A 21,260-nucleotide genomic window follows, 5' to 3' on the forward strand; every position below is an offset into this window, starting at 1 on the left:
TTCTTGTGTTCTGTAAAACTCAATGTATATTAAGATCAACTTTGTTATTTCCGCTTCGATATTTTCAACCAACAAAATGGAAGATGATTTGGATAGGAAACATGATTTCAAGAATCTTCTTACTTGCACCATGTAGACAAAGATAGAAATAAAGCTAAAGAATTAACAAAAACATAAAAAAAAAAAAAAAAAGTCTAAAAGTGATTATAGAGAAATGGATAAAAGAAAATAAGGATTATAAGGTTGAATAATAAGAGGAGAATTAAAATATTTACTCTTCATTCATTAATTAGCTTGTTTTACATATTCTAAATTTGCAAGTTTAGATTAGCTTCTAGTTTTGTATACACACTTCTGATACTTTTTCAAAGCACTTATACCGTGGAGTTGTGAAGCTACAAATTAGAGTTTCTGGCCAAACGCACGTCTGACACTGTTTCTACCGCGTTTCTAAACACGCTACTAATATCACTTGGATAAGATGGTAAAATATTTTTTCGAGTTTAACAGAAGGTTTCTCTGAAAACTTTGCCGTCCATCATGATTCTTTCTGGTTCGAGAAATTAGTTTAAGTAGTTGCGCGCATCAGATATCTAATTTCTACTTAAAAAAAAAGTTACAAACAAGTATCAAATTGATCTATAAGCTCATCTAACAAATCATCTAAAATCTCCATCTCTAAATCAGCACTTAAACCATCAAAATCACTTTGTTTCCTCTTTACTTCTTGTAATCCATTTGATCCAACCAATTCATCTTCAACAAGCCTGCAAATTTTACTCCAAATATCTACACATTCATGGATTTGTCTCTCTTTTTTCTTTGATCCTTCATGCATATTGCTCTCAATTTCCTCAACTTCCATCTCTTCATTCATCAAGTTACTATCAGAATGTTGAATATAGAGCTGATCATTTTCAAGCACTGGTGACAATTTTCTTCTCCAACTCATAGCAACATCACAAAGATCTCCATCTGCAACAATTTTATGTATATTTGGTTAGTGTTCCGATCCGGTCAAAATAGTCTAACATTATTTAATAATCGAGACTAAAGATAGTTTATATATAACATTCATACACCTAAATTCAACTAAACATCCTTTCTAAAGGAGATAGTTGTGATGATTCTCACACCAAAACAGACAATATCTCGTAACCGCAGTGACATACAATTGAAGTTGATCGGAACAATTAGTAATTAAATAAACCAGAGCCATAAAACTAAGAAAAAGTTAAACTACAATTGAAGAAACAAACCTGTTCCAGAAACATCATATTCAAAATCAAACACAGAAACAGGACTAGAATCTTCCGAACCACATTCACTCTCAACCTTATTTTCCACAAAACATGTTTTTCCTTTCTTTCTCTTCTTCACTTTCTCACCATTACCAACTTCCTTAAACAAACTCTTCTCAAACTGAAACTCATCATCATTCACCATTTTTTTCTTCACCTCATTTCTCTCTTCTCTCCTCTTCTTCAAATCAACACAACCCTTTTCTTTTCTCCTCCCTCTGGACTTCAATTTTCTACTCTCACTTCCACTCTCAAAGCTAAACACCAAAAAGTTCTCATTTTCAAGCAAATGAAAGCCTTGTGATACATACTGAACTTTTGAACTTTGTGTTGATTCAGAACATGTCTCTATCTTATTCTCCGCCATTGAATCCAAACCCATTAACCTTGCAACTATACAAGACGAAGACGAAGACGGCGAAGAAGAAATTATAGTACTATTAGATATAGATATAGTGTTAGTTTTGATCTTTTGAACTTTTTCACTTGTGAACTTTGAATGAAACTCTCTAATCCTATGAAAAATGGTTGTGAAACACCCTGCAGCTATAGTTTTCGAGCTGCAAAATGTCGGGTCGAAACTAAAAGTCGATGAAGATGAAGGTGATGATGATGATGATGTGAAGAGTTTCATGTTTATAATAACTTAGTAGAGAAAAGAAAGAAAGAAACTTATGAATTGTGTTCTTTTTCTTTTTTCTTTTCTGATAATGAAACTCTTCAATGACAAAAAGCAATGGAAGAAAGAATCAAAAGATTTGAATTTGAGTATGATAAAGAAAAGGGTAGCGGGATTTTTATTTGAATATGAGATGAAGAAGAAGAAGAAAGTTTAAAGTTGAAAATTAGAATAGAGTATGATGTACTTTGCTTTTGGTTATTGATAGGTCGTTTTTGTTGATGAATTTGTCGTTTTATTTCCTTGTTTGGATCAAACAAAAGACATGTCTTGGGGTGCGTTTAGGGGACAGTTATACTCTGCCTCCTTTCAAGTTCAAATGTTAGGAAATGAAAAGAATGTCAAATTTACAAGATATGAGGAAAGATTTTAAAACACGGTTCGATTCTGCGAAAAACAACCGCGACAAATTGGTATTATAAGGTGCCGATACTAATACTACTATTTGACATTTTTATGATAAAGAATAAATAATAATTAATTTATACTGCAACGATCGCATTTAATATTCAACACTGTATCAACTGAAACCGCAAAAATCTTTAAGCGACTGTTATTTAAATAATATGAGTAAAAAGTTTATCCATAAGAAAAATCACCAAGTGAGTTGAGTGTGTTATGTAGAATGGTTTTTGCTTTATTGATTTTGATGATATGCAAGAGAGAAAGTGAGGGTTGGATCAGATTGTTGTATGGTCTAAGCTAGACAGTAATTGTGTAGATTTTTTTTGTAGTTTAGTGTGGAGTGGAGAGACATTTGACAGATGGTGTTTTGTTTTTGTTGTGGTCAGATAAGAGGAGTGACATGATCAAATTCTTTTGGGGTGTGATGATAAAGATGCTGTCTTTTGCTTGTGATTCATCTAACATAGTCACTATTTTTTACCTTTGGGGATGAAAGGTTAAATTTTTTTTTTATATTAGTGAGAATTTGAAGGAAAATAAAATTTAGAGTAAAATAAGTTTGATGTTATTTTAAACATATCAACTAGTAAGATACCCGTGCTTCTGCACGGGTAAATTTATTTAATATTGTATGAAATTAATTAGATACATATAAATTTTTAATAAATGATTTAATTACAAATGAAAAATATTATATAAATTTAATTATATTAAATAATTATATAAAAAAAGAATTTGGAAGATGAAGATAAAAAAAATGAAATTTTAATATTTAAAAATAAAAATTATCTCTCAATTTATAGTAATTATTGATTAAAATAAAATAGATACTTTGTTGATAATGACCCGTGAAATAAAAAATTTATTTGATCTGATATAAAATATATTTAAATACAAATGTAAAATGAAAAATAATCATATGAATTTAATCGTATTAAATAATCTTTAAAAAAATCGTGAAATGAAGAAAAGAAAAAAATTTTAAAATAAGGATATTATCTCTCTAATAAAAACAATGATTGATTAAAATAAAAAAAATATTATGTTGATAGTGACCCGTGATATTACAATATTTTTAATTTTATTAAAATTAAAAAATAAATTATTTTTTAGAGTTGATACATAAATAGAGAAAAATAATTAAAATGAAAGTAAGAAAGTGTGGGAAGAAAATTTGAGAGAAATTTGAAATTTTAATTAAGAAAGAGAAAGTGTGTAATGATCGATTAAAATAAATTAAATATTGTATTGATCCGTGAGATAAATAAATATTTAATTTTATTAAAGTTAAAAAAAAGATTATTAACAATTTTTGTGATTAAATGAAAAAAAAATTAAAATGAAAGTAAGAAAGTGTAGGAAAATGAAATGTGAAAGAAATTTGAAAATTTAAGTAAGAGAGAGAAGAAGTGTGTTGGGGAGAAAAAGTTGGTTATTAAAAAGTTAAAAAATTGGACCAATGAGAGGCCAACAATTGGCGCTTGGTTATTGAAAGGTTGGAAAAGTGATATGTGATTTTGTTAGTTACCGAATTGCCCTTTTTTATTTGTAAAGAAATTTTTAACTAAGGGCATAATAGTCAGATTGGTCAATCTTTTATTAATTGTTTGTATAGTAGATTTTAGCTTTTAGTCTTTTACAATATTTACTTTGAATTTTTGTTCATACTATTGATCTGTCCGATTAACTTTGGTTGATGGAGGATGATGTAACATGACACATGAAAAATATATGTAATTGAACATAAATAGAACATAAATTTATCACATAACATAAAATGAAAAAGATAAAGATTCAATATGAAATCTAAAATCTGTCAATAAATCTGTTGTCAAAAATGAACACAATTACTTAATCATGTCTCTAAATCTATTTCTAATTCAAACACTTTTTTTTCTTCAATTTATTCACCCTTAACAAGCACCATATATATAGTCATACTCTTAGCTAAACATCATCATGTAATCATATTCTTATTGTTCACCTGAAAACTTCTTCTATTCCTATTTTATAAATAGATTTCATTTTTTTTTTATGTTTTCCTACTAAAAATCAATTCTATAAAAAAATTAACCGATTAATGTTTGTTATTTTTTAAATATTCTCACATGAAATAAAAGATCACATAATATTTAATGTAAAAATTGAAGTTTTATAAAAAAAAAATAGTTAATGGAATTTTATAAAATATAATTTTAAAAAATTAATTCTACAATTTTTATTTTAATGTTATGTGATATTATTTTTCAATGATGAATAAGAATAATATAATGATTCCATAGTTGATCTTAAAACAAGGAACCAGAACTTGATGCGACGATCATGAGCTTTCGATATAATAGAAAAGGGGTTGATCTACAGTATTAGCACTCCAACGCTCAAGTCAGTAAAAAAGAGAAAAGTAACGTGTGAATGAGAATGAATTTGAATTCATGAGAAATGACGTGTTTTCCCTCTTAAATAGGAGAATCAATTGACAACCGAAAGTGTGAAGTGAGACATAGATTACAGTCAACCGTCAAATTGATCTGGGCGGCCAACAAAGTTCCTTTGGCTGAATTGTGAAGAAATCTGTCTGAATCAGAAGTATAATTAGCAATGGATTAGTAACAAATTTTTGAATTTTAGCTATGATATTCATCTTCTAAGACATGTTTAGTGACAAATGTTGGGTATCATCATGGATATTCATTTTCTTCATCTTTGTCATGTTTTCATTACCCATGCGTGTCCAGTCACATGAAATTTTCCACATGTCATGTCACGTCATTCTTCGTCAATCGAACTTAATTAATGAATCAATAGTATGGACAAAAAAATTTAATGGGACCAAAGTTTTTTTTGTTGACAAAATCAAACTTAATTGCTTTCATTAATCAAGGGTGTGTTTGTTTTAAGGTTGGAAAAGATATTTCCGAGAATATGGTCATGGGAATGTAACATTCTCATGTTTGATTCAATTTTAAAAAATTTATTCCAAAGCATATTTTATTCCCAGAAACTTTATTTACACATGATTTTTCTTTTTTTATTCCAAGGTTCAGAGGGTGGGAATCCAACATTCTTGTGAGAAATTGGATCAAACTCTAGAATGGTCAAAGGGTAACTTATTGGTTCAACAGAATTAAGCATGAAGTCAAAGGTTGTTCACATGCTGGTGTTGAAGATGTTAGGGTTGTTCGCATGTTAAATTAGGTTTTAGTGTTTAAACCCTAATTTGTTAAGTTAGCTTGTTTAATGGGCCTTGTGGAAAAAGCCCATTAGTTTAGTATGTTAGATTTTATTATAAATAGCATACTAGTCTCTCATCATTGCATACTGCAAATCCTAATTTAGGGTGAGAGGGTTATTTGATATTCTTGTAACACTTGTAATCTTGTTTTAAAGAGAAAGTAAAAGAATAACAGTTATAATCAATCTTTATTGTTCTTCTTGTCTTCCCTAATTCTCTATTATACTTTGTTCTTGACATCATTTTTCACAACAAATTGGTGCGGTGAGCGGGGAGAATATGCCTTCTACAAAGTATGAGATTGAAAAATTCACCGGAGTGAATAATTTAGGTCTGTGGCACTTAAAGATAAAAGCCATACTGGTTCAGCAAGGTTTTTTGGAAGTGTTGAAGGGAGCGGCGGCTATGGATGTTGCGTTAACGGAAAGAGAGAAGACATCCATGATCGAGAAAGCACACAGCACAATTTTGTTGAGCCTTAGTGATAAGGTTCTTCGACAGGTACCAAAGGAGACTACGACATTCGACAGCAACATATCTGATAAACAGATGTCCTTCGACAACGTTAGATATGAAGACACCTAAAGAAGTTTGGTCGGGACATCCACCAGATCTCGACAGACTTAGAGTATTTGGCTGCGTAGTCTATGCTCATATTAGGCAAGACAAGGTCGAACCTAGAGCTCTGAAATGCATGTTCATGGGATATCCTGAAGGAGTCAAAGCTTATGGTGCCTAGAGCCAGGTCACAGGAGGAGTATCACCAGTCTAGATGTAGTTTTAAATGAAGCTGAAATGGCTTTTAAGAAATTTGATGATGTTGGTCGAAATACAGAAACATCTAATGAAGAGCTGGAACAGGTGAAGATTCTTATTGAGGTGGAGCATGTTGATTCTGAATTGCATATCCCTGATGAAGTCGAAGAAGAAGTAGAAGATCCTGAGGAAGTTGAGGAAACTATCGATGACTACCTATTATCAAGAGATAAGTCAAGAAGAGTCATCAAGCCACCTCAGAGACTTGAGTATGCAGATCTTATAGCTTATGCCTTAATCTCTGCAAGTGAGGTTTTAGACGAAGAACCTAGTGACTACAAGAAATTTATGAGGAGTCGGAATAAGACTGAATGGATGAAGGCCATGAATGATGAGATGAAATCTCCTCATGATAATCACACATAGGAACTGATCAAGAAACCTACTGAGGTAAGGTTAGCCACCTGTAAATGGATTTTCAAAGTTAAGGAAGGAATCAAAAGAGTGGCATCGAAAAGATACAAGGCAAGGTTGGTCGCAAGGGGTTTCACTCAGAAAGAAGGTGTCGACTTTAATGTTGTGTTTTATCCTATTGTGAAGCATAGGTCCATTCAAATGTTGCTTGCCATGATGGCACAGTTTGATCTTGAACTGGAACAAATGGATGTGAAGACTGCGTTCTTGTATGGTGATCTAGATGAAACGATTCTGATAAGGCAACCTGAAGGGTGTGTCGAAAAGGGGAAGGCAGATTATGTGTGCAAGCTCAATAGATCTTTGTATGGACTGAAACAATCTCCTCAATAGTGGAATAGAAGATTCGACAAATTCATGGCATGCATAAGTTTCGCTAGTAGCCAGTTCGACCACCGTGTTTCCTTTCGATTTCGACCTGGTAATTCATTTGTTATTTGTTGCTTTATGTGGATGATATTCTCATAGCAAGCAACAATGTCTAAGATGTAATGAGGGGAATTCGATATGAAGGATCTGGGAGCTGCATCCAGGATTCTTGGAATTGACATTCAAAGAGATAAAAAGAAGTCGAAATTATGCTTATCTCAAGAGGCATACCTATAGAAGATTATCGATAAGTTTGGTATGTTGAATTCAAAGCCTATTGTGACTCCAACTAACCCTCAATTCAAGTTGAGTATTAATCACTGTCCCATTACTGATATCGAAAGAGCCTATATGAATAGCATCCCATATGCTAATATAGTTGGTTATTTGATGTATGCTATGGTCTATACTAGACCCGATATAGCATATGCATTAAGTCTTGTAAGCAGGTACATAGCTAATCCTGGAAAGGCTAACTAGCAAGCATTGAAGTAGATTCTAAGGTATATAAATGGATCTCTAAACAGAGTTCTAATTTATCGTGGAGCCTTGGGTGAAGATAGTAAAGCAATAATCAAAGGATATGTCAACTCTGATTATGCAGGTTGTATGGATTACATAAAATCTATTTCTGGATATGTTTTCACTATGTTTCGCACCGCAATTAGTTGGAAAGCAACACTTCAAAAGGTTGTTGCTCTATCAACCACTGAAGCAAAGTATATTGCCCTAACTCAAGTTGTGAAAGAAGCATTGTGGCTTGAAGGATTTGCAAAGGAGCTGAGACTTCAAGGTCGAGGTATCACTGTTAAATGTGATAGTCAAAGTGCAATATACATGTTGAAGAACTCAGCATATCATGAGCAAACTAAGAACATTGATGTGAGGTTGCATTTCGTCAGAGGAGTAATCGAGCGTGGAGAAGTCCAAGTGCTGAAGGTTTCGACATATCACTATGTTGTTGATATGATCACCAAGACATTGCCGAGTTGCAAGTTTTTCCACTGTATGAAGTTGATAAAGTTGCATGAAGAAAGCTAGTTTGTTCCCTTGATGTTATAGACATAGGTCCAAGGTGGAGATTTGTGAGATATTGGATCAAACTCTAGTATGGTTGAAGGATAGCTTCTTGGTTCGACATGATTAAACATGAAGTCGAAGGTTGTTCACATGCTGGTGTTGAAGATGCTAGGGTTGTTAGCATGTTAAATTAGGTTTTAGTGTTTAAACCCTAATTTGTTAAGTTATCTTGTTTATTAAGTTAGCTTGTATAATGGGCCTTGTGGAAAAGCCCATTAGTTTAGTATGTTAGGTTTTATTATTGATAGCATACTAGTCTCTCATCATTGTATACTGCAAATCCTAATTTAGGGTAAGAGGGTTATTTGTTATTCTTGTAACACTTGTAATCTTGTTTTATAGAGAAAGTAAAAGAATAGCAGTTATAACTAATCCTTGTTGTTCTTCTTGTCTTCCCTAATTCCTTAATATACTTTGTTCTTGACATCGTTTTTCACAACAATTCTCATGGAATAAAGTTGACTAACCATAACTCCCCTACTACTACTCACATTTATTTCTTTATTTTATATTTTATAATTTGTAAATTTAATAAATATTATAAACTTATCTAAAAAATTTAATTTTTACCAAACACTTGGATAGGAATATTATTCCAAGGAAAAATAATAATGGGAATCGAATTCCAAGGAATTTTATTTCTTAACTTGAAACAAACACACCCCAAATAAAGCATAATACAAGGAGGGATTTCATTGAAAATAATGTGCCTAGTCCAAGAATTGATTGCCTTAGCTAAGGAGTGGACAACCATATTCATTTTTCGCTTAACAAACTTTACCTCAAAGTTGGGGAAATCTAATAACAGTGACTTAATAGAAGAAATAATGAAACTAAACTCCGAATTTCCTACAAAGTTGGACCTAAGGCATGGATCAATTTTTGGGAATCGCTTTCAAACACAACAAAGTTATGATTTAAACAAATAACTCATTGGATAGCCTCCTTAAGAGCTAAGGCTTCCGCTTCAATAACGAAAAGGGTACCACCATCCAAAGCGGCACCTGTAGTAAAAAAAATACCATGATCATCACGAAGACACCATCCACGATTTTTTGTCTTAAAACAATGATTAAAGCCCATGTCTACATTGCACTTGAGCCAACCAATATTGAGCGGACTTCAATTTGTCGAAGCCAACTGGTTTAAGTCTGAATCATTATATCTTTGAGCCGAAAACCACTCTTGCCATTTTTGAAAGGCCAACCAATCAAGTTTAGACGCTTCTTCCTTCTCATTATGCCAAACCAAGTCATTTATGTTCTTCCACAAACATTCCATCATAAGTTCAACTCTACCGACGATTTTACAATCTTCCTTACAACATAAGTAAAAAATAAGAGATGAAGTATCCTTCGACGATAGACAACCTCTACAAATACGCCAAATAAGATGTTTCACTCTTGTCAGGGCTGATATCCTCCATAAACTCTTCCACTTCATATTATCATTCCTTACCCCATATTTGTTATGAGCCTTACCCCAAATACGGTACCCCGAACGAACACTATAGCTACCCTTTTGTTCTTCCTTCCAAACCAACCGGTCATCCTCCACCCCTTCCACCAACGGGAATTGTAAGATGTCTTTAAACACTGTAGGATCAAACAAATCACATAAAATCCATATATTTCACTGCTTAACATTAGGTAACATAAGATCTTTTACCGTAATATTATACGCACCTTGTTTTTTAGGACCATTCAAGAAACCGTCTCTGCTGCCCCTAAGCCAAGAATCACTCATAACTTTAATGCTATTTCCATCGCCTATACTCCACCTATATCCCAACTTAAGAACCTCCCTCTCCTTCCACACACTCTTCCACACAAAACTAGGATTGTATCCTAGAGTAACATCAAGGAAAGAAGTCCTCGAAAAGTACCTTGCCTTGAAGATTCTCGAGACTAAAACTTGGGGATTATTCATGAGAAACCAACCTTGCTTAGCAACCATAGCCAAGTTAAACAATTTGAAGTCCCGGAATCCCAACCCCTTCCTCCTTAGAACAAGTTAACTTCTCCAAGCTATCCATCTTATACCCTTATTGTTGGAACCTCCACCCCACCAAAAAGAATTTAACATCTTTTCTATTTCATTAATAACCGCATCTAGGAGAATAAAAATACTCATGATGTAAGCCCGTATTGCTTGAAGAACCAACTTAATCATTATTTCTTTGTCGGCTCTGGACAAAGATCGACCCCTCCAGGAGTTGATACGCTTCCAAATACGATCCTTAATAAAAGAAAAATTTGCCTTTTTTTTCCAGCAATCATCGAGGACAGTCCTAAATAATTACCCGTTCCTAAAACATGAGGGACTCCCATAATATTGGCAAGATCCTCTTGTGCAGGAATGCTCAAATTACAATTAAAAATACTTCCGGCTTAATCATATTGATTTCCTGACCAGCCTTCTTTGTATAAGTACCAAGTAACTCCATGAGATGTTTTACTTCCGAAAGATTTGCCATGCAAAACAAAAAACAATCGTTAGCAAAAAGCAGATGAGACACACTAGGTGCCCCCTACAGATTTGAATCCCATGAATGTCACCACTAGCAAAGAGAATTGAGAGATTAAAAACAAATATTGATATATTTAACATGAACACAATCTTATTTGAACTTAAAATTTATAAACTTCTTTAGATTCAAAATATCTCGCATTTTTAGAAAGGAAATTGCATGTGTAAATAGATTAGTTAATTCATTTTTTGTTTATCATGATACTTGGTAGGATTCACTTCCTATTTGTGTTTTTGAATTTTTTTTGAAAGAAAGGTTAGACATATCTAATTATAACTTTTGCCAGTTTTTTGATGAATTACATTTTATATCCCCTCATCCTTTTTGTTTATTTTTTCTTTTATTCAATAAATTGACTTTATTAAAAAAATAATATTAGTCATACATGTGAAGTAAAAAAAAAAAAATAAACGGTTGTACTTTTGAAAGTTTTTCGGAGATAGGTTGAGCATGTCCAACTATAACTTTTTCTATTTTTTATGGATTATATTTTATATTTGTTCCATTCTGGAACAAAAATAGAGAGAGATACCAAAGTTACGATGGAGTAGAGCTTTCAATGTGACAGAGTGGAGTGTATCCGGAAGGTTAGCACTCTGACACTCAAGTTAGTATGTGAAAGAAAGATTAGACAAATCTGACTTAAAATGAACAAGTTAAAAGCAAATGAGTGAAAAAAGTTTGAAAAAGCAATGTTGGGTGAAGAAAGGCACTTATTATGAAAATTGGTGAAAGAGGGAACAAAAATACATTGTTTCGCTTATGAAAAATGCACCCGCGCCATGCTAGAGCGTCTCTGCATTGGGCGAATCATTGTTCAACTCGCCCGCGATGAGACCTAGCACATCCGCGTTAAATGCTTTTTGCTGACATATTTTAGGATGCTTTAAAAGAAATAAGGAGAAGAAAAAAGGTTTCAAATTCCAAGACACAAAAGTGACGCATTTGGGCTATTTGAGAGGCCATGGAGAGCTTCTTCTTCGATGATTTTTCATGATCTTCGAGTCTACACTTATGGTATTGAAGTATTTCAACACGAGTAGTTAGATTCCTCTTAGGTTAGGTCTTATTTGATGATGAACATGTTTCAATTAGATTGGGATATATGATTAGATGATGTTAATGTAATTGTTTTCACTCTTTGTTATTATTCTGTTATTGATTATGCTCATGGTATATTGTTTGTTACGACATTCGATTTGATTTTGATAAGTAGTGACTACTGACCCTAGGACTATTTATCTGACATACTTTAACTATTGAATTTGCTAATTGAAGAGGTATAGTATAATTAAGAATTGCGACTTATGGATTAACGAGCTCTGTTACCTAGTCAGACGTTACAATTGGCTCGAGGGATCGGGGAATTGACGCTTAGGTTAGTAAAATATACGCCAAGAGATTGAGTGTAGTGGTAGAGTTAGTCTGTCGTGTAATATAGCCAACACATGTTTGTTAATGCACTTTTCATCCTTTTGCAGACTGGTTTATTTTTCACCCTAATTTTCTCTAATTCTCACACTCTCTCCATTGTTCATTGGTCCATCATTTTCATCATGTGATTGAGTTTTCCCAACAATTTGAAATACAACTTAAGTCAGTTTCTTGTTTGTTTTCCCTGTAGATGAAACCCATTAAAACAATAATTTCTCACCATAAATTTGTTGTTATTTAAGAAAAAGGAAACCCTAAGGTAGCGTACTGACACCTTGGTGAAGAGAAATTCATTGAAATCTACCTTTCACTTTGATTTAATGTGAGATTATTTACATGTAACTGATATTCTATTATTTTGTTTTAAAAATACTATGAGACGGTCTTAGAAAACTAGTAAAGGACTCGTGCGTTCGCACTGGTCACGCAAAGTCGTTATAAATAATGTAAAAATAACATAAAGATGGTTAATAAATGTATATTAAAAATACACAAATTAAAAAAAATTAAAATTATGATTGTCATATAAACATTAATTTAATCTACCTGTGCGTTCACATGGTCACGCAATGTTGTTATAAATAGTAAATAAATACAGTATAGTTAAAAAATATTTATAAAAGATATATAACTATATATAAGTAGTCATCTACCCGTGCGTTTGCACGAGTTGTGAAGTGTCACGATAAATAGTACATAAATATCGTACAATAATGGTTAAGAAACATGTATAAAAGATATACAAATTAAGCAGTCTCAGCCTGCTAAAATGTAAATTTTAGTAGAAAAAATAAATGAAATAATTAAGTAGTCATCTACCCGTGCGTTTCAATGAGTCACACAATGTCGTAATAAATAATAAATAAATATAGGATAGTGATGGTTAATAAATAAATGAAATAATTAAGTTGTCATATACCCGTGCGTTAGCACGTGTTGCGCAATATCATTATAAATAGTAAATAAATATATTATATCGATAGTTAAAAAATATAAAAATTAATTAGTCTTGGCCCGTCGAAAATATATATTTTAGTAGAAAAATAAATGAAATGTATTCGCACATGTTGCACAATATCGTTATAAATAGTAAATAAATATAATATAGTGATGATTAAGAAATGTATATAAAATATATACCAATGAAGTAGTATCGTCCCGTCGAAAATGATATTTTAGTAGAAAAATAAATAACATAATCAAGTAGTCATCTACTCATGTATTCGCACGGGTCTAACAATATCGTTATAAATAATAAATAAATATAATATAGTGATAATTAAAAAATGTATATAAAATTAAGTAGTATCAACCTGTGGATATTGTCTATTTTGGTAGGAAAAAAAATTAAATAATAAAAAATTAAATAGTTTCGACCCATAGAACATGTTTATTTTAAATAATATCGGTAGGAAATTTATAATGTCTATTTTTGAACTTACTTATAATAAAATTAATTTATAATGTCTACTTTTGAACTTACTTATAATAAAATTCCACAAATTCTAAGAATAAAAAAATTCAGCATTTGATTCAGCATTGTATTTGGTTTGTAATATCGTTTTTTTTGTCGGACTTGTTCCGGTTTTGTGTATCAAGGTTGGAGAACCCTTAGTTCTCTCATTAATAGATTTCTTGCTTACACAAAAAAAAGCATTTGATTCTAGTTTTTTAATGAACCGATATGACTGTTGTTTTAGTTGCGAAATTGAAAAGAAAGAGATTTATATAATCATAATACATTTCTTTATTAATAATGTAAAAATAAATTTTTTATATTAATAAATGTTATTTTATTTACATATTTGTAAAACTAAATCAAATTACAATCTGATATATTATAATACAATTTAACATATTTAAATCTTATTGTTAATATATATATATATATATATATATATATATATATATATATATATATATATATATATATATATATATATATATATATATATATATATATATATATATATATATATATATATATATATATATATATATATATATATATATATATATATATATATATATATATATATCTTTCTAAGAGTAATTAGGAATTAAATTAAAATCAACTATTTTCAAATATAATTTATTTTGACAACAATTTTTATGACTTCAAAGCCTATCATGCACCTAGTGTGTGAGAACAAGCTAATTGCAGAAGGTCTTACTTATGCTGTTATGCATGTGGTTTTTTTCCAACAGGTACAACACTCAATTAATTAATTTTGACTTATTTCAATCTAGTCATTTTTAACAAATTGACTTGTTAATTAGGTTTACGTTAGGAGGCCGGCCAACACCAATTGCCTGGTTCACTTCGTCATAAATACTATATGCTTCCTTTTATGGGTAATCTCAATTTTCAAAACTCATTTTTGGTTTGAATAAGATTCTCAACTACTATAAATTAAGCCGTACAATTAAAAGAAAGCGATTTTTGGCATGTTTAGTGATTTTTTTTATTGATAAAAATAGAGCTTAAATAAATAAAAAAATCATGTATTTTTAGAAAATTTTATTCCATACCCGTCGTTCATTCATTCATTCCCCTATTCCTATATTATATACTTTTCTATCAAAACGTCCTCATATAAATATAGTTTATTAGTTAGAATTTTTTATTTTTTCTCACTCGTATTTTAAGTATTTTTTATTCAATAAAATTATTTTTTTTATTGAAGAACTCTTGTGAGGACTCTTCGATACTCAACTTTCAAAGTGAAACTGAATCAATAAATCGTCCAATCTATTATGTCACCAGAACTATTTTCCAAAATCTTCCAATTTTATGGAACATAACAAAACTATTTTGCAAAAGTTTTCAGTTTTGTGGAAACTCTCACATAAACTCTTTTCCAAAATATTATGATAGTTTATAAATTTAATAGATCGGAAAATGATTGCTATCTTTACACTCATTTTTACATCAAATACATACTGATCAGTATACACAGTTCATCGTATTTATACGGTGAACATTAATTTTTATTAAAATAATACTATTTTAAAAAAATTTATTTATTTTTAAAATTTATTTTACAACACAAATATAAGGTTGTGTCATTAACCAATTTCACAATTGTATTAACCACAAACATTTACGTGATTAACCAATTATTTTATTTCATTAACTATTTTCAGTACTTTTTTTGGTTGAAATCAAATAAATTTTATTTTCAAAAAATTGAGGTACAAGCCGATCCGCTGATCCAGGTATGAGACATCCAAATAAACTAATTACTCTATGCAAAGAGTAATCTTATCTATGTGTGTGCTAAGTGTTCTATTCATATGATATCTAGTAGTTACAATAAATTTGACATTATCACTCAAAGTTGGATCCACACTACCATGAGAAAGAAGATGGCATTTCGATTCTGCCATATGCCATACATAATCTCAGCTATTGCCACTTTTAAAATTTGTCTCCTCCCACCCTTTTTTCTAGTTTCCATGCATAGCCAATTCTTTTCCTGTTGCCAAGTTGAAGTTCATCTCTGGTATCCCATCCATTGCAGCATATCATTCCATATACCCATTGTCCAGTGGCAATCAAAATGTAAGAGCTCCAACGTCTCCTATTCTTGACCAAAAGCACACTTGAGGCCAGCCCCTATGCCAAATTTATGGATTCTTACCTTAGTGTTAATTCTCCCCATGAAAACCAGCCACATGTGAAACAACACCCTTGGCTTGCAAGATTTTGGTAGAATATTTTCTTCCATCGTACCTGCGTTTTTTCTCCTCTAAGATTGTTGTACATCTTGGTCATGTTGTACGCCCTGGACTGGAATTCCTGATTCCAATATTGTGTGTGAATTATAGCATCTATGCAAGTCACCAAACTTTTGATCAAACTAGAGCAGTCAGGTTTGGGTTTCCAAGATAGAAAATCCTAATAATTCAAATAATACATATTGATCCATTTAATCGACAATTTACCAGCCTTAGATTGGATGTTCCATAGTAGTTTTCCCAATGTGGCCATATTCCATTCTCTCAAGGCTGTGATATTTAAACCTCTATCATTCTTAGGGTCACACATTTTGTCCAAGCTACAGGAGATTTCTTTGTTATTTCAGCTGTACCACTCCATAAGAAACTTTTGCAGATAGATTAAATGTGTTTGATCACACATTTGGGCATAGGGAACACCTGCATCAAGTGATTAGTAATGGCAAACAAAACACTTCAGACCAATTGATGTTTACCTGCATAGCTAAGTAGTTTTGCAGTCCAATGATTAATTATGGAGACAATCTTTTCTATGAGAGGTCTGAACATATTGACAGTTAACTTCCTACTAGCTAGAGGGACTCCCAGGTACTTGAAGGGAAAATACCCAGCCACAAAACCAGTAATGTCCAGAATTTTCTGCTTAACACTGTCAGCCCCCTCCTGTAACACCCCATATCTACCCCAATGATTTAATAATAAAATCAGAGTGCAAAATTTCAAAAATAATATGAGGTGTCACATTATAACATAAAAAACAATCATATATTTCAGCTCATTATAACAGATACATAACATATATCAATAGGGAGAACTCATAGCCAAAAGATTCTTCAAAACCAAATCAACTTTAAAACAGTGCAGCGGAATCATAAACTCATAAATGTCAAAATGTTAACATCTTAGTCACCATGAAAACAACAAACAACTTATTCAAAGACAACTCATAATTCAACTCAATCATAACGAACCAATATAAGCGGCAATCCCCCCCGAGTGCTACATATCAGAGCATAGGACACCGAATCGAACTAATAACGATAACGGGTACTCCTCATCGATACATGTACGTTACCAACAAAGGGTAACATTTAAACAGAAGGGGTGAGATATCAAATAGTATAAATGACCGTATGATAATACTTATAGCGAAAATAAGATCATACACAATTCACCCCTTCTCAACATAAGGCAACTTTACCACAACAAAACATCACCAAAAGATGGCAACAAATTCAACTTCACAACGATATCATCAACTCAATACGACAATCATTAATTATCATAACAACTCAAAATACAACTTAATATGCGACTCAATACTATGCATATGCATGTGGTACTATTAGGAGTAAAACTCCCAACTTAATAATTTTCCAGTCAATAGAGGCATCAACAAGGCATAAGCCTTCAACTTAAAATTTGTCAAGCCAGGCCAACTTAATAATGCAATAGATGCGACTTAATAAATACTATATGCTTCCTTTTCTGGGTAATCTCAATTTTCAAAACTCATTTTTGGTTGAATAACATTCTCAACTATAAATTAAGCCGTACAATTAAAAGAAAGCGATTTTTGGCATGTTTAGTGATTTTTTTTATTCATAAAAATAGAGCTTAAATAAATAAAAAAAATCATGTATTTTTAGAAAATTTCATTCCATACCCGTCGTTCATTCATTCATTCCCCTATTCCTATATTATATACTTTTCTATCAAAACGTTCTCATATAAATATAGTTTATTAGTTAGAATTTTTTATTTTTTCTCACTCGTATTTTAAGTATTTTTTATTCAATAAATTTTTTTTTCTTGAAGAACTCTTGTGAGGACTCTTTCGATACTCAACTTTCAAAGTGAAACTGAATCAATAAATCGTCCAATCTATTATGTCACCTAAACTATTTTCCAAAATCTTCCAATTTTATGGAACATACTAAAACTATTTTGCAAAATTTTTCAATTTTGTGGAAACTGTCACCGAAACTCTTTTCTAAAATATTTTGACAGTTTATAAATTTAATAGGCCGGAAAATGATTGCTATCTTTACACTCATTTTTACATCAAATATATATTTCGTATATATAGTTTATCGTATTTATACAGTGAACAGTGATTTTTATTAAAATATTATTTTTAAAATTGATTTTACAACACATATATAAGATTGTGTCATTAACCAACTTCACAATTGTATTAACCATAAAAATTGTACGTGATTAACCAATTATTTTATTTCATTAACCACTTTCACTATTTTTTTTGGTTGAAATCAAATAAATTTATTTCCAAAAACATTGAGGTACAAGCCGATCCATTGATCCAGGTAGGGGTGTTTGCGGGGCGGTTTGAGCGGTTTTTACGTAAAAAATCATCCAAACCGCAAAAGAAAAAAGTGTTTGGTTTGGTTTGGTTCAGTTGACTTTTAGAAATAAAACCAAACCAAACCAAACCAAACTAATGTGGTTTGAATTGGTTCGGTTTTTTTTATTTTATTATTGAGTTATACATACACATATAGATGACAACATAACTTTGTATTTAGTCATTTATGCGTTATCAAATAACAATAAAACTCATCATATTTGGATAATAACTTTCCATTTAATATACAAAAATAATATTAGATAAAAGTGGAATAAAAAACATAAAATAGTAGCATAAAACAATATCAAAAATATTATAATGAAATAGGAAAATAGACGAGTGAAAGATTAGAAAAGATGATAAAGAAAGAGCAAAAGAGATGAGAGACTAGAGAATAAGAGGAGCATTAAAAACGTAATTGGAAGAGAGAACAGTAGAAATTGAAGGTTGAGAAAACACTTAGAAATGGGGGTTAAGTAATTGGGATTTAAAAACTTTACGACATAAGGTTAATCAGAACACAGTTATTTTTATCCTGGTTCACCTTCTCAATAAGGCTACCTCCAGTCCACCCTCAACAAGGTGATTTGCCTCTCTCAACCGAGGTCTTAATCCACTATAATCAGAACCTGATTACACTTGCACGATCAACTGCCGTGACTCACAATACAATGCACGAGTCAAACTGCTGGTGACTAACGTTCCCGCACAAGCCAACCGCTTGTGACTAACCAATCTTCTAAGACTCAACTAGTTCTAGACTTCTTGAGACTTCTGACCCATTGGTCTCTCAAGGACTTAGTTACCATGTAACTTCTGTTGATAGTGTATAGTTTGCTTCTAGAAAGCTGTAATCACTACTGTGATATTTCACTAAGATTCAGTACAGAACAATAAACTCAGAATATGAATAAGAGAATTTAGCTTCCGAGAGTTTTTCTTCACACTTGATGATTTATCAGAGTAGCAGCGTTCTTGTGTGATCTTTCTTATTTCTTTCTATTTTGCTCATTGTGTTGTTGTATCGTCGTGTATATTGTTCTTCAATCGATCATGACTATATATAGCTTTTAGAATTTTTGACTGTTATCTCCAAAGCTTTGTTGAGTTCACTCAGCGTTAAATGGTTTGCGTGTTGTCCTTGCTTTTGCTTTCTCCAAGAAATTTGCATGTGGATAGTTTCTTCAATCAATCTTGGAAATTACGCTTTTAGAGTGTTGTAGCCGTTTTGCTAATGATTATGTCTTCAACGGTTAAATTTGAATCAATCTGCGTGAACTTCTGATCAGCTTTTGTTCTTCAACTTCTGTTGTGAATATGTCTTCAGCGTGCAGTATCAGAAGTTGCTTTTCAGCGGTGTTAACTTGAATCATTCTTTATAATCTTCTGTTCAGCCTTGTTCTTCAACTTGTATTGTAGATATGTTTGCATCGTGCGATATCCGAAATTTCTTCTAGCTTTATGTTCTAATTCTTCAAGTTTTGATTGTTGGTACTGGTACATCTTCTAAAATTAGAAACATATGATTAGAGTACCATGCTTGCTTTATACAAAATTTGTTTGCTAGTTATCATCAAAACACTAAAATATAATTAGAACCAAACTACGTTCTAACAGAAAAATGTTAAAAAGGTGAAAAAGAAAGAACTTAAGATACGAGAGACTAGAGAAGAAGAGGTGATATGTACTTGTAAAAGATGAGAAAAAGGCACGATTCCGGTAGGCGAGATTTGAGAAGACTTGAATTGAAACATTTAGTGTGAGGAAGGGAAAATCATTCATAATCAAAAGGTTAAGGAATAATAGGTTTGAGTTTGGGTTGGATGTGGGTTTAGTGAATGTTGGTTGTAACGTAATACGGTTTGGTTCAATTTGTAATTACAAAATGCAATCCGAACCTAACCACGCGGTTTTGTTAAAAAATGGTCCAAACAGATCCGACCAAATGCGGTTTTTTGCGGTTTCAATTTGGTTCAGTTTGATTTTGCAGTTTTATATTGGGCCGGTTTGAGTTTGAACACCCCTAGATCCAGGTATGGAACATCCAAATAAACTAATTACTTTATGCAAAGAGTAATCTTATCTATATGTGTGCTAAGTATTCTATTCATATGATATCTAGTAGTTACAATAAATTTGACATTATCACTCAAAGTTGGATCCACACTACCATGAGAAAGATTATGGCATTTCGATTCTGCTATATGCCATACATAATCTTAGCTATTGCCACTTTTAAAATTTGTCTCCTCCAGCCCTTTTTTCTAGTTTCCATGTGCAGCCAATTCTTTTCCTGTTGCCAAGTAGAAGGCCATCTCTGGTATCCCATCCATTGTAGCATATCATTCAATATACCCATTGTCAAGTGGCAATCAAAATATAAGAGCTCTAAGGTCTCCTATTCTTGACCAAAAGCACTCTTAAGTGTTAATTCTCCACATGAAAACCAGCCACATGTCAAACAACGCCCTTGCCTTGCAATATTTTGGTAGAATATTTTCTTCCATCGTACTTACGTTTTATCTCCTCTAAGATTGTTGTACATCTTGGTCATGTTGTACATCCTGTACTGGAATGCCTCATTCCAATATTATGTGTGAATTATAGCATCTATGCAAGTCACCAAACTTTTGATCAAACCAGAGCAGTCAGGTTTGGGTTTCCAAGATAGGAAATATTGATAATTCAAATAGTACATATTGATCCATTTATCCCACAATTTGTCAGCCTTAGATTGAATGTTCCATAGTAGTTTTCCCAATATGGCCATATTCCATTCTCTCAAGGCTGTGATATTTAAACCTCCATCATTCTTGGGGTCATACATTTTGTCAAATCTACAGAAGATTTCTTTGTTATTTCGGCTGTACCACTCCATAAGAAACTTCTGC

The 21,260-nt window shown here is 31.7% G+C and overlaps 2 protein-coding genes across 2 annotated transcripts; both read right to left on the reverse strand.

Annotated features, from left to right (window-relative positions):
* Positions 1-283: 283 nt before the first annotated feature.
* On the reverse strand, positions 284-2,064 carry LOC131639730 (uncharacterized). Its single transcript, XM_058910196.1, has 2 exons — positions 1,260-2,064; positions 284-975 (listed from the first exon to the last, which is right to left on the reverse strand). The coding sequence occupies exons 1-2, from the start codon at positions 1,933-1,935 to the stop codon at positions 617-619; spliced, it is 1,035 nt and encodes a 344-aa protein (XP_058766179.1). The 5' UTR covers positions 1,936-2,064; the 3' UTR covers positions 284-616.
* Positions 2,065-9,418: 7,354 nt separating this feature from the next.
* On the reverse strand, positions 9,419-10,252 carry LOC131639728 (uncharacterized). The gene is made up of 2 exons (XM_058910194.1): positions 9,982-10,252; positions 9,419-9,891 (listed from the first exon to the last, which is right to left on the reverse strand). Exons 1-2 carry the CDS (start codon positions 10,250-10,252, stop codon positions 9,419-9,421), a joined length of 744 nt encoding a protein of 247 aa, XP_058766177.1.
* Positions 10,253-21,260: the final 11,008 nt, after the last annotated feature.

Source organism: Vicia villosa, unplaced genomic scaffold (genome assembly GCF_029867415.1).
Source record: "Vicia villosa cultivar HV-30 ecotype Madison, WI unplaced genomic scaffold, Vvil1.0 ctg.002746F_1_1, whole genome shotgun sequence".
NCBI lineage: Eukaryota > Viridiplantae > Streptophyta > Magnoliopsida > Fabales > Fabaceae > Vicia > Vicia villosa.

Bases quoted from the DNA above. Each gene is read 5' to 3' on its own strand.
- LOC131639728 (XM_058910194.1), bottom strand. From the start codon at position 10,252: ATGGTTGCTAAGCAAGGTTGGTTTCTCATGAATAATCCCCAAGTTTTA. The intron at 9,892-9,981 runs GTGCGTATAATA...TTGATCCTACAG, and splicing joins GAATGGTCCTAAAAAACAAG to TGTTTAAAGACATCTTACAA.
- LOC131639730 (XM_058910196.1), bottom strand. From the start codon at position 1,935: ATGAAACTCTTCACATCATCATCATCATCACCTTCATCTTCATCGACT. The intron at 976-1,259 runs GTTTGTTTCTTC...AAATTGTTGCAG, and splicing joins ATATGATGTTTCTGGAACAG to ATGGAGATCTTTGTGATGTT.